The 18,408-nt window shown below is 39.9% G+C and overlaps 1 protein-coding gene across 13 annotated transcripts in view; it reads left to right on the top strand.

The window, feature by feature from the left end:
• The first annotated feature begins 5,399 nt into the window (after positions 1 to 5,399).
• Positions 5,400 to 18,408, top strand: part of LOC139578316 (transcription factor E2-alpha-like) — a 28,943-nt gene continuing 15,934 nt past the window's right edge. For 10 of the 13 annotated variants that reach the window (XM_071405743.1, XM_071405745.1, XM_071405744.1 and 7 more), the window contains exons 1-3: positions 5,457 to 5,711; positions 8,965 to 9,066; positions 10,606 to 10,678. In XM_071405743.1, the coding sequence (XP_071261844.1) occupies positions 8,986 to 9,066; positions 10,606 to 10,678 (154 nt within the window). In that variant the 5' untranslated portion in view covers positions 5,457 to 5,711; positions 8,965 to 8,985. Of the gene's footprint in view, positions 5,712 to 7,558; positions 7,704 to 8,964; positions 9,067 to 10,605; positions 10,679 to 18,408 lie in introns of those variants that run through there. The other 3 variants (XM_071405742.1, XM_071405734.1, XM_071405740.1) reach the window with 3 other exon arrangements.

Here is an 18,408-nt window from a genome sequence, read left to right as displayed (position 1 = left end):
TATAGTCTAGGCATTATTGTTATATTTTGCTGATGTAATTTTTACCTAAAGAGAGATCATGTTTTGAACAGAAAGGGTTGTGGTAAACAATAGAGTATCAGTGTAACGGGAGAACGTTAGACATACTGAAGCAGATTAGAACACACTGATAAACACACTTATGACCTGATGTGTGTCAGGGAGAAAACAGAAAAAGGCCAGGTATCTTGGCAGAATGTGTTCTACTGCTGCAGCAGCTGTGTTGTGGAGTAGAGGAGATGTCACTTCATCACGTTTGCAAGCAATAACACCCCCCTCTTCTATGCTCTTGCTCAGACACATGCACACACAAGCACACACACGCAGGCACTCACTCACACAGACACACACACACACACTGCTGTTATTGTTGTTCCAGTGCTCCCAAGACACCAACAATCTCTGTCTCCCTCCCCCACTCGCTCCCATCTATCTCCCTTTCTCTCCTTCTTTTCCTCCTCCTGTCCTGGATCTGCCTGACATGCCTGCTCCAATTGATTTAGAGTCAAGTCAAACCTTGATCTGATTGTAATCATATGACTTTGCCCTCCCACACTTCCTACTCAGTATGTGACTATTACATTATATTTACAAAATGTCAAGCGACCAAAGATTGGGAAGTGTTGATATTGCCAGGGACCTCTCTCGCTCTCTCTCTGTCTCTCTCTCTCTGTCTCTGTCTCCGTCTTTTGTTGCACTAACACATTTTTGCTCTCCTTCTCACTCATGGGACCGCAAGTCTGTTCCGTGGTGGGGGTTCTAATGTGCCTGCCTGACAGTGTTCTGTTCACCGTACCTGAAGCGTGGGTTGCAGAACAGGGGCTACCCATGGAATTACTGCTCAATAATGGGATTTCAAGATGGCAGGAGGGGTGTCAAAAATCACAAGAGAAAGGTAGTGGTCAGGAAACCACCCCATGTTAAAATGGGACAATAGGGTTTGTTGGGCTTTGTTAATACACAGTTGATTTGTTTTTGTCTGTGACATACAGCATTATGTTCATTTTAGCTTTGGGATAGTTGTGAGATTCATTTGAAAGTCAATCCAAAAAGCTCTGTGGGAATTATAGTTTCAGTCAAATGCAATATACTTTATTGGAAGTATAATACAGAACACATTTGTGTTCACATTTAACTTATACTTTGTGTACCATGAGGGTACTTTGTGTACCATGAGGGTACTTTGTGTACCATGAGATTATCTACGAACTATTTGAATTTGAGGTGTCTTCACATCACATATAGTCTTAAACTTGTCTTTCCTCATAGCTAGCTGACCTTGTAGCTTGTTAAACACTCTTCTCTGTGCACCTTGCTGATATTACACAGGTGGGCATCTGAGCTTGGATAGTTTCTGCTCTGTGGGGGTCAGTTTACCATGAGTACAGAGAGCACAACAGATAGGTCCTCCTCCCCTCCCCCTTTCCGTCTGCAGAGATAGACTCAAAATACAGGCATCCAGCCAATGCTATCAATCTATCCCCTGCTACCTTCAGCTCTTTTCATTGGAGCAATGCTTTCAAGGGGTACGGAAATATGAATCATTGCCCAAATACATAAGGTTTATTCTCTAAACACACGTGTTGTGGACCAAATGCTTTTTTAATGTCTGGTTAATGACATTCTCTCAAGGGATTGTCTTGATCCTGTAACAAGTTGCAGTGATGGGAGGGGCTAGCGTTTGAAGTGTTGTCGGTCTTGGCCTAGTTTCTTGTGTGATCAGAACCCTATGCACCTCTGCCCTTCCCCCACAACCAATCCAAAGCCTCTACCATTACGCAGTCATTGACTGTTAGGGGCTCAGTGTAGTGAGCAGCTTGTCTCACTGCTGTGTGATATAACCTGGTGATGTGGTTTGCATGAGTGGCTTTCTATAGACTGAACAGAGAGGATGCTGGGGAAGAGGGCTGGATTTGAAAAAAGATGTAAGAGACTGTTGAGACAGGTAGCACCAAACCACAAAACATAAAGAGGAAAGGTACATGCTGCCATTTGTTCAGTGTAAAATGGAACAAAGAGAACATTGGCCCACAATGCTTTCTTCCTTGTTCTCCCAGGAGTGGTGAATCCCCCTTTGTTTATTTGTTTCTGTTCTTTACTTAATTAATTTGATAAATACATCTAATATTGCATAATTTGTACACTTAGTGCACAATTATTACTTACATGAATTGGTCTATATTCAAAGATTTGTATACATTTGAATATTTTATACATGTGCCCAAATATATGACCGATTAGCACCAATGTGCAAAATATATGCTAATTTTTCTACGTGCATCTGGGGTTAATTACAGAGAGGAGGCAGGGAATGGCTTGAAGGAAGTAATGAGGGCAAATATGTCAGTTTCTCGCTCCAAATACATTCTGTCTTGTCTATTGTACTATTAATGCATTTGAAGATTGTATATTAAATATACAGTATTTTGGTATCCACTTGTTCTTCCAGTGACAATGATATATGATTATCATGATCTGGGGCTGCCAGGCTATCATTCTGCGACCTGTTAATCATAAACAACCATTGCAATATGAAGGATGGTTAAATGATGTGATTTTAAATCATATTTGTCTATTTCCCTGGCACACACATTATTGATACAACATTTACAGGTACACTTAACTCAAATCAATACTCCATTTTATGTTTCAAATTCTATACAATGCACCTTCCACTCCACCTTTATTTCTTGGAGTTCACTATCCACTCCAATATTCTATGAATTCATGTCTTTGATCCTTTAGTTAAAGGTTTTCAGACAATTTTTTTATTCCACCCCCTCCCTCTTCACTCTGGCTGCCCTTGTACATGCTCTCCATGTCAGGCCCAGCTGTTAATACAAACTACTTGGAGGGCTTACAAGCCTCATTGCTAACACTGACAACAGCACTATTCTTACCCAGGGCCCAATAGTGGGAAAATATATTTTTTCTTCTGTCAATTCATTTTCAAACAGATGTTTCCATCTGTTCAAATTTTTATTTTTGATGAATAGATACTTTAATTCCGGATTTTTCAAGTGGCTGTCAGATAAGTGAATCAGATGTTCTTTTTTGACAGCAGGGATAATTTTCTGTGTTTTTTCTTCCTGCCTTCCGTCAATGTGTTCAGTGTGTTAGTAAAGGTATTTATGGCCCATATGTGCATTTGTAGGCAATAACCCCATTACATTCCACAGATGGTCCCTGGGACTAATTAATGCACTGTGCTGCCGAGGCTCTCCTACCCAGGGGACACCGTGATTATTTACCTATATATTCTATTGGCAGCCAATCCCTCTCTCTCTCCTGGCTATCCTAAGTGAATGGACAATTAGATATTTAGTTGATGCTTTTAATAATTTCCATACAAAATCTTTGCTTTCCAATTGTAAACTTTGGCCACAACTTGGACCACAAACACAAATGGTTGTCATCATCCTCATCATAAAGATCATCATCACATGTTTATCTACCCATTAGCCAGTCTGAACTTGATGTTGGTCATGGCATTCCTTATCGCATCCTTGCCTCATGGTTGATCTAAAGGGTTTGTAGTTTCTACACACAATGCTCTCCAACCCTGTTCCTGGAGAGCTACCCTACTGTTTCGCTCCAACCCCAGTTGTAACTGACCTGATTCAGCTTATCAACAGGCTAAATGTTAGAATCAGGTGCGCTAGATTAGGGTTGGAGCAAAAACCTACAGAATGGTAGCTTTCCAGGAGCAGGGTTGGAGAGCCCTGTATGACAAGGTTTAAGGCGGAGCCTCTGACATTAGTTATAAAGCAGCCATTAGAATAACATAAGACCAGCTGTCTATAAGACATGCTATAAGAAACATATAAGCTGATTAAAACATATATTTCCAATAGTGTGTGATGCACTTAGAGTTTACATATATATTGCCCTTCAGTGTAATAACGTTTTGTTTTATTAGGGGAAGTGAGGTTGATTTAAAGTAATTGACATTCCAAAGCTGTGTATCTTTCGTGGAAATTTATAGAAAGATATAATCTAACTACCTAGCTATTAAGTCATATATATTTTTTTTTCTTAACGTCTTAATCACCAAAACGTAGACTTCAATATATGCCTCTCCGTCTCTCAACACATGCTCTCTCTCTCTCGCGCGCTCTCTCTGCAGCCAGACCTCCTCCCCTCCCCCCACATTCATGCTCTGTTAAAATCCTGTACTCTGTGATCCCATACTCTTTTCTTTCCCTCCTCTCTCAGTGGAGAAGACCAAGGAAGTTTAGTTTTATGGTTAAGGTTCAGCTTTTGTCAATAAATATTGTGTCCACAGTGAAAATAGCACGCAATCAATCAACATTATTTAGGGTCTAGAGCGTTTTCCCTGTTCATATCACCAGGTCAAGAAAAACTCAGGCCCAATAATAACATAGTTATCTATTATCAATTATCTTTAAAAAATATATATTATTCATTGCTTGGCAAACATTTAGTGAAAACGAGATAGATAGGCTTATCAATGGTGTGAGCAGTTTTAAGGTGAGAATTGAGAGGGAAATAATTGATTTCGTATGAAAATTGTCAAAAGAAAAATGGTTAAAGTCTAACATTGTAATACTGTTAGACGTGTGGTGTCTATCTGACTTTAAAAAAGAAAGACAAAAATTATAATAATGTAGAAACAGCCTATTACTCTGAGAAAGCATTGCAATAACCCGCAATAACATCTGCTAAATATGTGTGTGACCAATACAACTTAATTTGATTAAAGGCTAGATCATAAGGTCTGACATAACAATTTGGTGATGTCCACTCTGTTGATACTACGGTGCACATAGCCTATAAACCAATACAACTAGTATAGTGTGTGGTTGACATAGGCGATGAATGTTATTTATTTGACAATTTCACCCATCCGCTTAGAGTATGCTAGGGCTACGCTTTCAAAATGTAGAGCGAGAAAAAAACGATAACCACAGCATTAAAATGATGTCAGAGTTTACACTGTAGCCCCCCTCACAGCCTTCATTATCACACAGAAAAAGCAAGCGTCAAGAAGAGGGAGGTTCCAATATGTATTTCCGGTTGGCTATTGGCTTCCGTGTCTGCTTGTCACTCATACCTGCTTTTCTATTGGCTATGCTCTTACGGAATTATCAATCCATCTCGGGAAGCTGCTGTGTAATCACAGTGAACTTTCCTACAATAACCTTCCGCTGAAAGGCGTAGTCCTTTAGATCTCTTTTATTTTGAAGAGAACAATATGAACTGTTGACCAACGAACTAACATATGCGGCTGTTACATCAATTTAGGTCGTTATATCTTATATGTTTTATTGTCCTATGAGCAAATAGGTTGTCTTTCTATAGGCGTTTGAAATCGGACACCGCTGGCGTTGGGGCCCTCATTTCAAGCGTAGGGATACGTTGTTGCTTCTGACAATGTGGACGGAGGTGGTTAAGATGTCTACTAGAAGAATGAAATCATCTTAATTGTAACAACAAAAAGGAAGACGTGAGATTAATAACTATATATTGTTTGGATTCGGACTGGTTACATTGTACTAATGATGTGGGTAGTGTAACAGAGCAAGGTTCAAGAGGAATAAGGAAGACATCTACAGCGATCCAATGTGTTTCACGCGCTGAGGTTGAAATTCTCTTGAAGTTTTATGTTTTTTCCCCCTGCGATACTCAGCCTTTCTTTTTACTGTTGGATGCCAGACATTTGAAGATTGACGGTAAAAATGTTTCTGTTTCACACTCGCATATAGTCGTTAAAATGCACTAATTCATTGTACCTAATGTAGGCCAATTGTGGGACGTATGACTTCTACAATTATCAAAAGTTTTGGGAATGTGTGGTTGGAGCAGGGGGGTGTAAGTTTTTGTCTGGTTTCTAGTAAGGTGGTGAGTTCAGCCATCAAGTGTGTGATGGTCTCCGCACCAACCGTGTAGTGAGGGAAATTAGTCCTTTGTTCACCATAAATATATTGTAAGGTTATTCTGAATATGACTCATTTTTATGTGTTTGCCAGTCTCAATTATCCAATAAAGAAGCCTGTTTGATCAGTGGTTATGACGAAAAGCGAATTGACTAGCCTAAATAATGTTGAGGGGCATTATAAACTTGTGCTTTCATTTGTTCACCCTGCCATTTTAAAGGTTCATAACAAATGTAAAGCAAGTAACAAACCTTTCTATAACCACTAATACACAAAACAACCACCCCTTAATGAAAGTGGTTAAGCGGGTGTTCACAGGCTATACTTTAATTTATTTTATTGCACATTTGGCAGGAAATTCCTCATGCCCCCACCATCTCTCTGAACGAACTCCAATGCAAACTAACCTTGAGTTGTAAATTGTTATTTCAAAAGAAGCAACATATTTATTGCATTATTTCAAGGTCCTTCGCAGTTATTGAGGCCACATTTTTTTCAGTATCTTTCAGAAGCCCTTTTCATAAAGGTAATTCATTATTTTAAACTTTGTGTAGCTGCATATTCCACTATATAGAGCATTTGGAACCTGAATATCCTCCGGCTGAAAAGCGTCCCTTTTCAGTATAGTTATATAGGACCTAGATGTGGCCTATTATCAGTGGAAACGGATAGCTGACGGTGTAGAAGAGTTTATAATCTGGAATAAATATTTACGTTGTTTCAGTCTTGGAAACTACGCGGAACAATGTGGGGTAAAATGTATTGTAACGAACTATCGTTGGACTGAGCAGATTTGTTTTTATACGTTTGATCATGGTGTTCACACTGCTTGCTTCGTTTTCTGTCGATGTTACATTCTGGTTGGCTACATTGACATTCTATTATGTTTCTAAGAAGCAACAGTTGAGTTTAATTTATTTAAACTCAAACATAAGCAATTTGTTATGATAAAAACACAACTATCCAAAGCTCACATTCTACTTACTAGTTGTTGATTTTGGCTTCAATCTGCTCGAATATTTTGCGAAGTACATTATCCCAATGGATTTTATTTTGCTGTTAGTAATCAAATATTTGAGGACTATTAGGTCCGTTTTATCGAACGTGTGTGTGTATAAAATATATATATTTTATCATTTTTAAAATGTGTTCCCTTTAGGAATACATTCTATAGGCCTAGTTTTGCACTTGGAGGACTTCTTTCCTTGTCTGTCTCGCATGTGTACAAGGCAAACATAGACTTAATCTGTTGAATCCGAATATTGTTCGTATGGTCAGTAGCAAAATATGCAATTCTGCATTACAAAATGTGTGTATCCACAAAGTCCTTTTAACTATCAAGACATACCCACAACATTTTGGAACAGTAAATGTTTTTGTGGTTTATGTTTGGCAAGGTTTGTGTATCCTTGGCCTACCACCTTATCCGAAAGTCTGGCAAAACAACATTAGGCTTATTTACACTTGGGCCTAGTGTTATATTAGGGCATTAAATTTGTTTTATTCAAGGTTAGGTTATGTAGGCCTAACCTGCCTTCACTTTCAATACAAAGGCCTATTCCTGATGGATCCTTTGCATGGTATATAGCCATTTCTATAGTAAAATTCGATCTCCTTTTGAATCTTTTTTTTTTTTTACACAGGTATTCTCAGCCTTCAAAGAATATATTCAAGTTTCAAGATGCTGAAGCATCATTTGCTGAAACTCCAAACACATAAATTCCTTGATCCCACAGTGTGGTCTTGGCTCTAAGGAACTAGGTCCTATGTGTGACAAATACGAAGAAAGTAAGAATAGCTTTCATTTTGAAATTGATGTATTGTTACAAATCTGGTCTTTTACTTTTTACTTCTGAGAAGTTGCGTTTATTTTCTGGTTTAAGCCCCCAAATTGTTGATTACAGCAAATTGCACTAGTAATGGATTACAAAGAATGTGGTAAAAGTACACCACCTGTTGGTGCCCTAGTGCTTCTTTCCAGTTGCACTGGCAGTGTTTTTGTGTGGCATGTACTGCTGCTGCTGAGCATCCAAGCTCTACCCTTTGTGCCTCAGGCGCATGTTGGAATGCAAAACACAGGGTAAATCCAGTATTCATGCTTATTTTTTTTTTCATTTGACAAGGTTCCTCTGCGCTGACATATGGTAATTTGGTAATGACATGTTTGCATACATCCATTAGCTCTGCCTTTCACCCCTATTACCCAGTGCAAACAATGGTCCCAATTATGTCTAATTGTAAACCTAATATATTTTACTTTCATATAGAATTGGATGATTGACGTGTGTGTGATTTGTTGTGGAAGCATCAGAAAGGAAGACATGGTCTCAGAAGTGTGATTACTCTTGCTAAAGGTTGGATAAGGGATACAAAAACTACACAGGCCTATATGTTTCACATAGAATGTCAGATTCTCTCCTTTGCAGCCTGTGTAGTGAGCCTCACTATTAGTAGCTTATTTGGTCATGCCCAAAGGAGTTGATGACATTCTCTGGTTGTTCTTTAGGTTGTAGTTCATATGTTATTATTACCAATTAATGAATGCACTGGCCTAAATTGTAACTCTGTTACAACAAAATAGTGTTTCCCATTTTTCCGCTCTATTGTTTGAACAACAGTGTCCCATATGCCAAAATAGCCTTGACTCCTCACCCACGTCTGACGACAATTATTACCATGAAAAAGTCAGAGGCGATCAGGCGGCAGTGTTAAGGTTGTAGGGCTTCTGGAAAATCATTTAGTAAGAGGGGAAGGATCTTTAACTATTAGTCTGGGTACTCAACTTCCGTCAACTCTTTACTCATCTGTGTCCATAGATAGTGGTAGGTAAGGGTCAATGAAAAGGCCGAAAAAGCAGTATGTTACTATCTGTATGTTCACTCATTTTCACAAGTGATAGAACTCATGAATTCTTTAGTAATATCAGCCAGTAATATCCAGTGTGATTTTTTTTCTCTCTCTTTTTTCTCTCAGTCACATTCAATGTGTTTGTACTCTCTAGTCTGGTTCCATTAAGTCAGTCTATCCTATTTGCGAATCTCTCTCGTAGGGTTGTTAGAGACTGAGGGGCATGAACGAGCAGCCGCAGCAGAGAATGGCTGCAGTGGGAACACAAGACAAGGAACTCAACGACCTCCTGGATTTCAGTGCGGTAAGAGAGAGTGGTCTAGGTGTCTGGGGCCAGGTCATAAGGGCTGCTGGGCTGGGCCGGGTGGACGGTAGGGTGGACGAGAGAGATGAATGGGGAGGGACAGGCCCGTTACATTGCCAATATAATGACAGCTAAACTGTTAAACAGTTCTCCTTGTTCCCGATTCATTAACAAGTTATACTTTTTCCACATCGCTCACACCATGCTTTTTTTTATCCTTTAACTCCTGCATGACAGAAGTAGCTTAATTTCCCCCCAGACGTCGTTTGGGGGGGAAAAAAATCAGTTTTACCCCATCCCACATCCAAGTAAGGTCACCTGAATACAACACAGGTCCAAGGTGTTTATTCATTGGGTTTTAAATCAGTCTTTGAACATGAGAGAACATAATCTGCAGTAAGGTTGATTTATGGTTTGGGCTGACCTGAATGCTGAAGATTTATTTAGACTAGATGCATTTGATTCCTATGTTTGCAGTTATGTTTATATTTTGCTCCCGAGTTTGGTTTATCTTATTTTGTGCACAACCTTGCAATAGTTTGATTGCTGATAAGTTCCAGGACTTTTAAAGGGATGCTCCATACTCTTGAGTGGTTCTGGCACTCTCAAAGTATACACAGCTGAAAAACCTCACATCATATTCAACTCAATACATGCTGTGTGAAATGGGGTAGCCCTGACATTTATGTCTCTTGAATAGCAGGTCTTTATAAATGGTCAGATTAATGGGATTTTGGGTATGATTTTTATCCACTTGCTGGCATCAGCCTGTTTTTTTTTTTTTTTTCATTCATTTTTACCATATGATTTCTGTCTTGGGCTTTTGAGTTGACATTCATGTCAGTGTTTCTCTCTGAAAAATGTAATATCCTGAGGAAATTCATTGTTATGGAAAATTACCTTATACGGGGGACATCCATGGATTCAAGACCAGGAATTGTAATTGAGTAAACGCTTGTCATCAGACTTGATGTCCTACATTAATTGATATCTCTCTACTAACCACAGCTTACTAATGTGATCTGCCCATGTATTTGATTTCCTCTCCATTATTTTAGCCATATGATGTGTAACATTGGGAAATTCCATTGGTTCTGTTCCCTCTGTCAGTTAATGGGCCACTAGTGTGTGGAGCATCAACTATCATGCCCTCAATCAAGACCTTGGTTTGCTATGCACATCATTTGTGTAGCCACCACTCAAATCATAAATGCGTCCATGGTTCTATAAGTAGTAGCTATGTATGGCATCTAAACCCACTAGAGACAAAGGTGTGTGTGTGTGTGTGTGTGTGTGCCGTGCCGTGCTATGCCAGGATTGGCTGAAAATGCTGCAGTATGGCTGTCGCTGGCCCAGATGCCAAAGAGGCAGAAACATACAGTGGCTCATGAGATGGCATGTTAAACAAGCCCCTGTAACCAGGCATTAGGATGCATCACTCCTATCAGTGTCCAGCCCACATTTCATATCACAGATTATCTAGTTTTACTGTATGTTCAATTAAGGTGTATTTATGAATTTATTTCCCACCTCTTCTAGATGTTTGCACCACCTGTGGCTAATGGGAAGAACAGACCGACGACACTCGCTAGCAGTCAGTTTGGTGGATCAGGTAAGATTCTATTCAGAATGCAAGATACTGTCATGAGCCTTGAATATCCTGCAGGGCCATACTTAAACTGTATTGTATGAAGCTTTAGTTTTTTTGATAAGGTCAGTAAGTAATGGAGAATGGTTATGTAGCGGCAAAATATTTTTGTTGGAAGTACTAGGGCAGTGGTTAGTGCTTTGGTTCTATTGCACTATGCCTTCACCCTTTCACTTGGTTATATAATTAAAGATGCTGTATATGGGGCGGCAGATAGCCTAGTGGTTAGAGCGTTGGACTAGTAACCGAAAGGTTGCAAGGTCATTTCGGGGATTTGATAAGGTAAAAATCTGTCATTCTGCGCCTGAACAAGGCAGTTCTTAAACTGACTTGCCTAGTTAAATAAAGGTAAAATAAAAAAACATCCTCTGTGTGCGGACAGTATTTCATCACCTTTAGTGCTGGTAGTAAGTTGGCCAGATCTAGTTACTTTGATCCGAGATCTCCTCTGGAAACGTGAGAGCCTGCTCTGTCCCTCCATGTGTTCACATTTCCCCTCTTTGATCTAACCAAGATTATTCATCTGTGCTGAAGCTTCAGGACACTGTTGGTGCCTTTGAGCACTGTGTTGTTGGATGACACTTAAGAGAAAAGCTTTCTGGAGTTCAGCAGAATGTCTTCATTTATGGTTGTTGAATGAGACCCATGTTTTTTTTGGTGGGGTGATGAACAAATGAACAATCTTGGTAACCCTTTTAATTGATAGCAATATCTCAATTTAGCAAATGAGATCTATATATTTTATTTTCATTGCATCTTTTTCTTGCACCAATATACAAAAACTCAATTTTATTTTCCCACCTTGGAACACCTGAAACCCTTGTGTAAGCTAGTAGCTTTTGCTGAATGTTATTAGTAAGTCATGTTCCTTCCCACTGTCACCCTGCCAACCTGCAGTGTGAAATGGAGTCACACTGCGCGGCCCCAAGAGTGAAAACCCCGCCACAGAGGAACAAAGACGGAAAAGGGCTTATGGACTTGAAACAACTCCCCCACCCCGAAGTGTAAAACACTCCTCCCCCAACTCCGCACAGGACTTTTCCCCCCACTGGTTCACAGGAAATGGCTTGAGCCTGAGACAATGCCCCTCACCCACAGCTCTGGGGCACTTAACTGGCCCAGCATGGAGCGCTGGCTAGAGTAGGAGCCCTCTGAATGGGGATCAGTGGCAGGACTCTGTGTTTGTTTCTATTACAGCAGGCAATTACTTAGCAGTGAGGAGTTAATTCCTGCCCCCGTCCTAAGTGTGCCCCTTGGTCATTGACACCATTCGAATGTGATACTTCATGCTGTCACATTTAACTTTCAGAGAACTCCAGGTATCTCGTAATAGCATTTGAGTGCCACAGCACAAACCTCCATAGATGCCAACCTCTAGAGAATATATATGAGATTGAGACAAGCATATATCAATCCATGGAGCAAAATGTGGGTGTCCATAAACTACAATTCAGGCTTGTGTGTAAGCTACAAAGTATTGCACTTTGATGTTTTTATCAGTAATGGAAATAAAAGTGCTGAAAACATGTTGGATCACTATTTAAAAAGATGAAGAACAAGTTGTAGGATGAAAAATGAGTTTTGTTGCAGTTACAGCCGACTAGCGCTAGTTAATGCTACCTAGTCCAAAAAGTCTCTATTTTTACAAATTGGAGTCAAAGTATCGCTATAATATCATCCAAAATAATATTGCGATATTTTACTGTCGATTTTTCCATCCCTCAATCCCCCTTGTTATAAAATCAGATATACAGTGCCTTCAGAAAGTATTCATACACCTTGACTTATTCCATATTTGTTACAGCCTGAATTTCTCACCCATTTACACACAATACCCCACATTTATTGAAAATAAAATACAGAAATATCTCATTTACCAGTCAAGTTTGGACACACATACCCATTCAAGGGTTTTTCTTTTTACTATTTTCTACATTGTAGAATAATAGTGAAGACATAAGCTATGAAATGTCACATATGGAATCATGTAGTATCAAAAAAAAGTGTTAAAACAAATTAAAATATATTTCATATTCTTCAAATAATCCACCCTTTGCCTTGATGACAGCTTTGCGAACTCTTGGCATTCTCTCAACCAGCTTCACCTGGAATGCTTTTCCTTCACTCTGCGGTCCAACTTATCCTAAACCATCTCGATTGGGTTGAGGTCGGGTGATTGTTGAGGCCAGGTCATCTGATGCATCACTCTCCTTCTTGGTCAAATAGCCCCTATGCAGCCCTGAGGTGTGTTGAGTCATTGTCCTGTTGAAAACAAATGATAGTCCCACTAAGCGCAAACCAGATGGGATGGCGTATCGCTGCAGAATGCTGTGGTATCCATGCTTGTTAAGTGTGCCTTGATTTCTAAATAAATCAGTGTCACCAGTAAAGCACCCCCACACCATCATACCACCTCTTCCATGCTTGACGGTGGAAACCATACATGCGGAGATCATCTGTTCACCTTCTCTGTGTCTCAAAGACACAGCGGTTGGAACCAAGAATCTCAATTTTGGACTCATTAGACCAAAGGACAGATTTCCACCGGTCCATTGCTCGTGTTTCTTGGCCTAAGCAAGTCTCTTCTTATTGGTGTCCTTTAGTAGTGGTTTCTTTGCAGCAATTCGACCATGAAGGCCTGATTCACGCAGTGTCCTCTGATCATGTTGAGATCTGTCTGTTATTTGAACTCTGAAGAATTTATTTGGGCTGCATTTTCTGAGGCTGGTAACTCTTAATGAACTCCTCTGCAGCAGAGGTAACTCTGGGTCTTCCTTTCCTGTGGCGGTCCTCATGAGAGCCAGTTTCATCCATAGCGCTTGATAGTTTTTGCAACTGCACTTGAAAAAAAACTTTCAAAGTTCTTAATTTTCCACATTGACTGACATTCATGTCTTAAAGGTTAAAGTAATGATGGACTGTTGTTTCTCTCTGCTTATTTGAGCTGTTCTTGCCATTATATGGACTTGGTTTTTCCCCAAATAGGGCTATCGTCTTTATACCACCCCTACCTTGTCACAACACAACTGATTGGCTCAAAAGCATTAAGAAGGAAAGAAATTCCACGAATTAACTTTTAACAAGGCACACCTGTTAATTGAAATGCGTTTCTTGGTGACTACTTCATGAAGCTGGTTGAGAGAATGCCAAGAGTGTGCAAAGCTGTCAAGGCAAAGGCTGGATACTTTGAAGAATCTCAAATATATTTTGATTTGTTTAACACTTGTTTGTTCACTACATTATTCCCTATGTGTTGTTTCATAGTTTTGATGTCTTCACTATTATTCTACAATGTAGTAAAAATAAACAAAAACCCTTGAATGAGAGTAGGTGTGTCCAAACTTTGGCTGATACTGTATATATTCCCACCCCTGAGTCAATACTTTGTAGAAGCACCATGGGCAGCGATTACAGCTGTGAGTCTTTCTGGGTAAGTCTAAGTGCTTTCCGTGCCTGGATTGTGTAACATTTGCCCATTTCTTTTTAAAATTCTTCAAGCTCTGTCAAATTGTTTGTTGATCATTGCTAGACATCATTTTCAGATTTTTGCCATAGATTTTCAAGTAGATTGAAGTCCAAACTGTAACTCGGCAACTCGGGAACATTCACTGTCTTGGTAAGCAACTCCTGTGTCGATTTGGCCTTGTGTTTTAGGTTATTGTCCTACTGAAAGGTGAATTAATCTCCCATAATCTGGTGGAAAGCAGACTGATCCAGGTTTTGCCTGTGCTTAGTGACTCCCCAGTCCTTAACAATTACAAGCATACCCATAACATGATGCAGCCACCACTATGCTTGAAAATATAGAGAGTGGTACTCAGTGATATGTTTTGGGCAAATCCAACAACTCTTTTTATTCAGGACATAAAGTTAATTTCTTTTTTTGCAGGATTTCTTTGTGCCTTGTAAACAGGATGCATGTTTTGGAATATTTTTATTTGGTACAGGCTCCTTTTCCGTCTGTCAGTTAGGTTAGTATTATACAGTAACTACAATGTCTCCTATCACAGCCATTAAACTCTGGAACATGTTTTAAAGTCACCTTTGGCCTCATGGTGAAATCCCTGAGCGTTTTCCTTCCTCTCTGGCAACTGAGTAAGGAAGGATGCCTCTGTCTTTGCGGTGACTGGGTGCGTTGATACACCATTCAAAATGTAATTAATAACTTCACCATGTTCCGTGGGATATTCATGGTCAGTGTTTTTTAACCAATATACCAATATGTGCCCTTTGCGAGGCATTGAAAAACCTTGCTGGTATTTGTTGATGAATCTGTTTGAAATTCACTGCTTGACTGAGGGAACTGTGTGGGTTAGAGATGTCATTAAAAAAATCATGTTAAACACTATTGCACACGAGTGAGTCCATGCAACTTATTATGCGACTTGAGCACATTTTTACTCCTGAAAATATTTAAGCTTGCCATAACAAAGGGCTGGAATACTTACTGACTCAAGACATTTGTAAAAACAAAATTCTAAAAACATTATTCCACTTTGACATTATGGGATATTGTGTATAGGCCAGTGTCAAAACATTTAAATGTAATGCATTTTTAAATTCAGGCTCTAACACAACAAAATGTGAAAGTCAAGGGGTGGGATACTTTCTGAAGGCACTATACAATCAGAGGGGAGTAGCCTCAATACAAGGATAAAATGACATACTTTAGCAGTTTTACATCAGTTTTTCTCCTGAGGGTTGACTTCTATTGAAGAAGGCAATGTTTGTGATTCATGTTAACATTTTCCCCATGATATTTCCCCACCTCTTCCACTTTGTCCTGAAACGACAACTTGATTTTATTTATTTGGATATGTAGAGGCGGGCCTACACACAATACCTTAATGTCAAAGTGGAATGTTTTTAGAAATGTTTACAAATGTAATAAAAAAATGTGACCTGAAGTGTCTTGAGGTATTCAACCCCTTTGTTATGGCAAGCCTAAATAAGTTCAGAAGTGAAAATTTGCTTAACAAGTCTCATAAGTTGCATGGAGTCACTTGTGTGCACTGTTTTTTTTTAACCTCTCTTGGGTACGTGCGACGTTAGCGTCCCACCACTTCAACAGCCAGTGAAACTGCTGGGCGCCAAATTCAAATACAGAAATACTCATGATAAAAATTCAGAAAACAAAACATTTTACATAGGTTTAAAGATGAACTTCTTGTGAATCCAACCACGGTGTCAGATTTAAAATATGCTTTACGGCGCAAACATACCTTACGATTATTTGAGAACATAGCCCACTAGACAAATCATTACAAACAGTAACCAGCCAAGTAGAACAGTTACACAAGTCAGAAATAGAGATAAAATGAATCCCTTACCTTTGATCTTCATATGGTTGCACTCAGCAGACATCCATTTACTCAATAAATGTTCCTTTTGTTCGATAAAGTCTCTTTATATCCAAAAACCTCAGTTTTTGTTCGAGTTTTCTTCAGTAATCCACAGGCTCAAACGCAGTCAAAACAGGCAGACAAAAATCCAAATTGTATCCATAAAGTTCATAAACATGTCAAATGATGTTTATATTCAATCCTCAGGTTGTTTTTAGCCTAAATAATCGATAATATTTCAACCGGACAATAACGTCGTCAATTTAAAAGGTTAACAAGAAACGCACTGTCTCGGTCTCGCGCATGAAAAAGGTCTGTGACACTTTAGGGTCCACTCATTCAGACTGCTCTTACTTCCTAATCTTTCAGAATACAAGCCTGAAACAATTTCTAAATCAGTTCTGTTATACTCAGACACTATTTTAACCGTTTTGTAAACTTTAGTGTTTTCTATCCAACTCTACCAGTTTTATATGCATAATTTAATTAATTTGGGCATGCATTTCATCCAAAATTCCAAATGCTGCCCCCTACCCTAGAGAAGTTAAACATATTTTTTCTTCCGTCCTCCATTATGATAGGATCACAGGGCCTTAACAAAGAGCAGCCTGTTATGTTCTTTATTGTTCTCCTGGTAACTTGCGTCAACTTCCTGTTTGCCTGGGCCAACTGTATCCCGTGACATCACGGCTTCAGTGTGCCACTACTAGTAGATGACCCAGTGCGGGAAAGGAAGAAGCAGAGCTATTCACCAACACAAAGGTACTCAGAGCTCCCTTCGCAATTAGTACCCCTCTATCAGGCATCCCCTCACTCACCTTTGCAGCTGCTGGCCCCCGTCACCCAGCCAAAGGACAGCCCCCCCCCCAACCACAACAAACAACCCCCGTTCACACGCACAGACAAATGCTTGTGCACTCACTCCCACACAAATATTTTTTCAGATGATTGTCATGGGTTGTTTGTCACCTTATGATCTGAACAGCCAACTTCTATCTAATATGCCCTATACTGCTGGCACTAGAAAATGGCTGCTCTACTAGGTCTATATCTTGTTAAGACATACGCAAGAAACGATCTAGGCTGCCTTTTGGAGGCATATTAGATTTTGCCATGTGAGAAGGTTTTGTGCCTCAAAATATGATTATTTCTTCAGTGGCTGGCTGCTCCTGTACAGTGTTAGTATTGTCCTCATGGCCTTCACTAGATTCTCATTACTGAATCAGGTTATAAAGTTGAGGCGCAACATTTCAACAGGTAGAAAGTGAGAATAAAATGCAATCACACTTATAACAGCATTACACAAACAATTAAATTAATATGTTCTTCAAAAGAATGAAGAGTGAACTTGGAACAATGAAGTCTGTCCTCTCTTGTCTCATACCCCTGTCCTTCTCTCCTCCCTGTGCCTTTTACTCCCTCTGTTCCTCTAGTCGTTCACCCATGTCCCTCTCTCCTCCACTTGTCTTGTCTGTTTCTCCTCCCCTCTTCCTGTCCCCCTCTCCTCCTTTCCTTCAGTCCTTTACCCCTGTCCTCCCCTCCTCCATTGTGGCAGTAGGCTCAGTGTTTGGCTCCCACTTCTTAACATGGCTGGCTGTGTCATTGCCATCTCAGCAGCTCCCCACCTTATTTAATTGCCTTTGAGTTAATTACTCCACAAAGTGTGAACAATGTTGTCAGAGTTGTCCTCAGTAAAGCGATTCTATCTCAGACACTACCCACTCGCCAAATGGAGGCCTTTTTAAGTGGCGTAGGTCTAGGTGGGCACCAAATACTATTATTGAGTGGCTGCTGGACCAAAGCCATTGTAGACACTGGATAATGGAAAAGCTTGTTTTATAGACCTGGGGTTCCTCTTATTTGATCGTGTCTCAGTGTTGAGTGAACTAACTGCCAGCAAGGCTGTTTTAGATGAAGTGGTGCCCATGCAAAGCCTGTCTTACATATTTCGTTGTCCATCAGTTCTGTGTGCTGTTGTGACTATATGTAGCTGTGTTAGCAGTGTGGCCTTTCAGCCCACTGACAGTGACTGAGTAAGGCTGATCTTTGGAGGTCCTGCTCCCCTGCTTCTCCATGCCAGTGGCATCAGCTCCATAGATCATGGCTGTCATAGCGTGTGTAGGTGCTTGCACCACTCTGTTAGCCTCATCAGTCATTTTCACTCTTTAGTCGCTCATCTCACCCAGACCCTCCCTCCCTCCCCTCACACTCTCCCTCTCACGCACACATTTTTTTAATTAGGCAAAAATCAAAGGAGAAATATGAATATTCATAAGGAAACCACATTAATATGCACACTTATGCAAATTAGTATGCAATTAAGCCCTGTGTCTCCAGAGAGGCTTGGTAGCA

Source organism: Salvelinus alpinus, chromosome 6 (genome assembly GCF_045679555.1).
Source record: "Salvelinus alpinus chromosome 6, SLU_Salpinus.1, whole genome shotgun sequence".
Classification (NCBI taxonomy): domain Eukaryota; kingdom Metazoa; phylum Chordata; class Actinopteri; order Salmoniformes; family Salmonidae; genus Salvelinus; species Salvelinus alpinus.
Note: the sequence above shows the minus strand (reverse complement) of the source record. Positions and strands in the feature narration are given on the sequence as shown.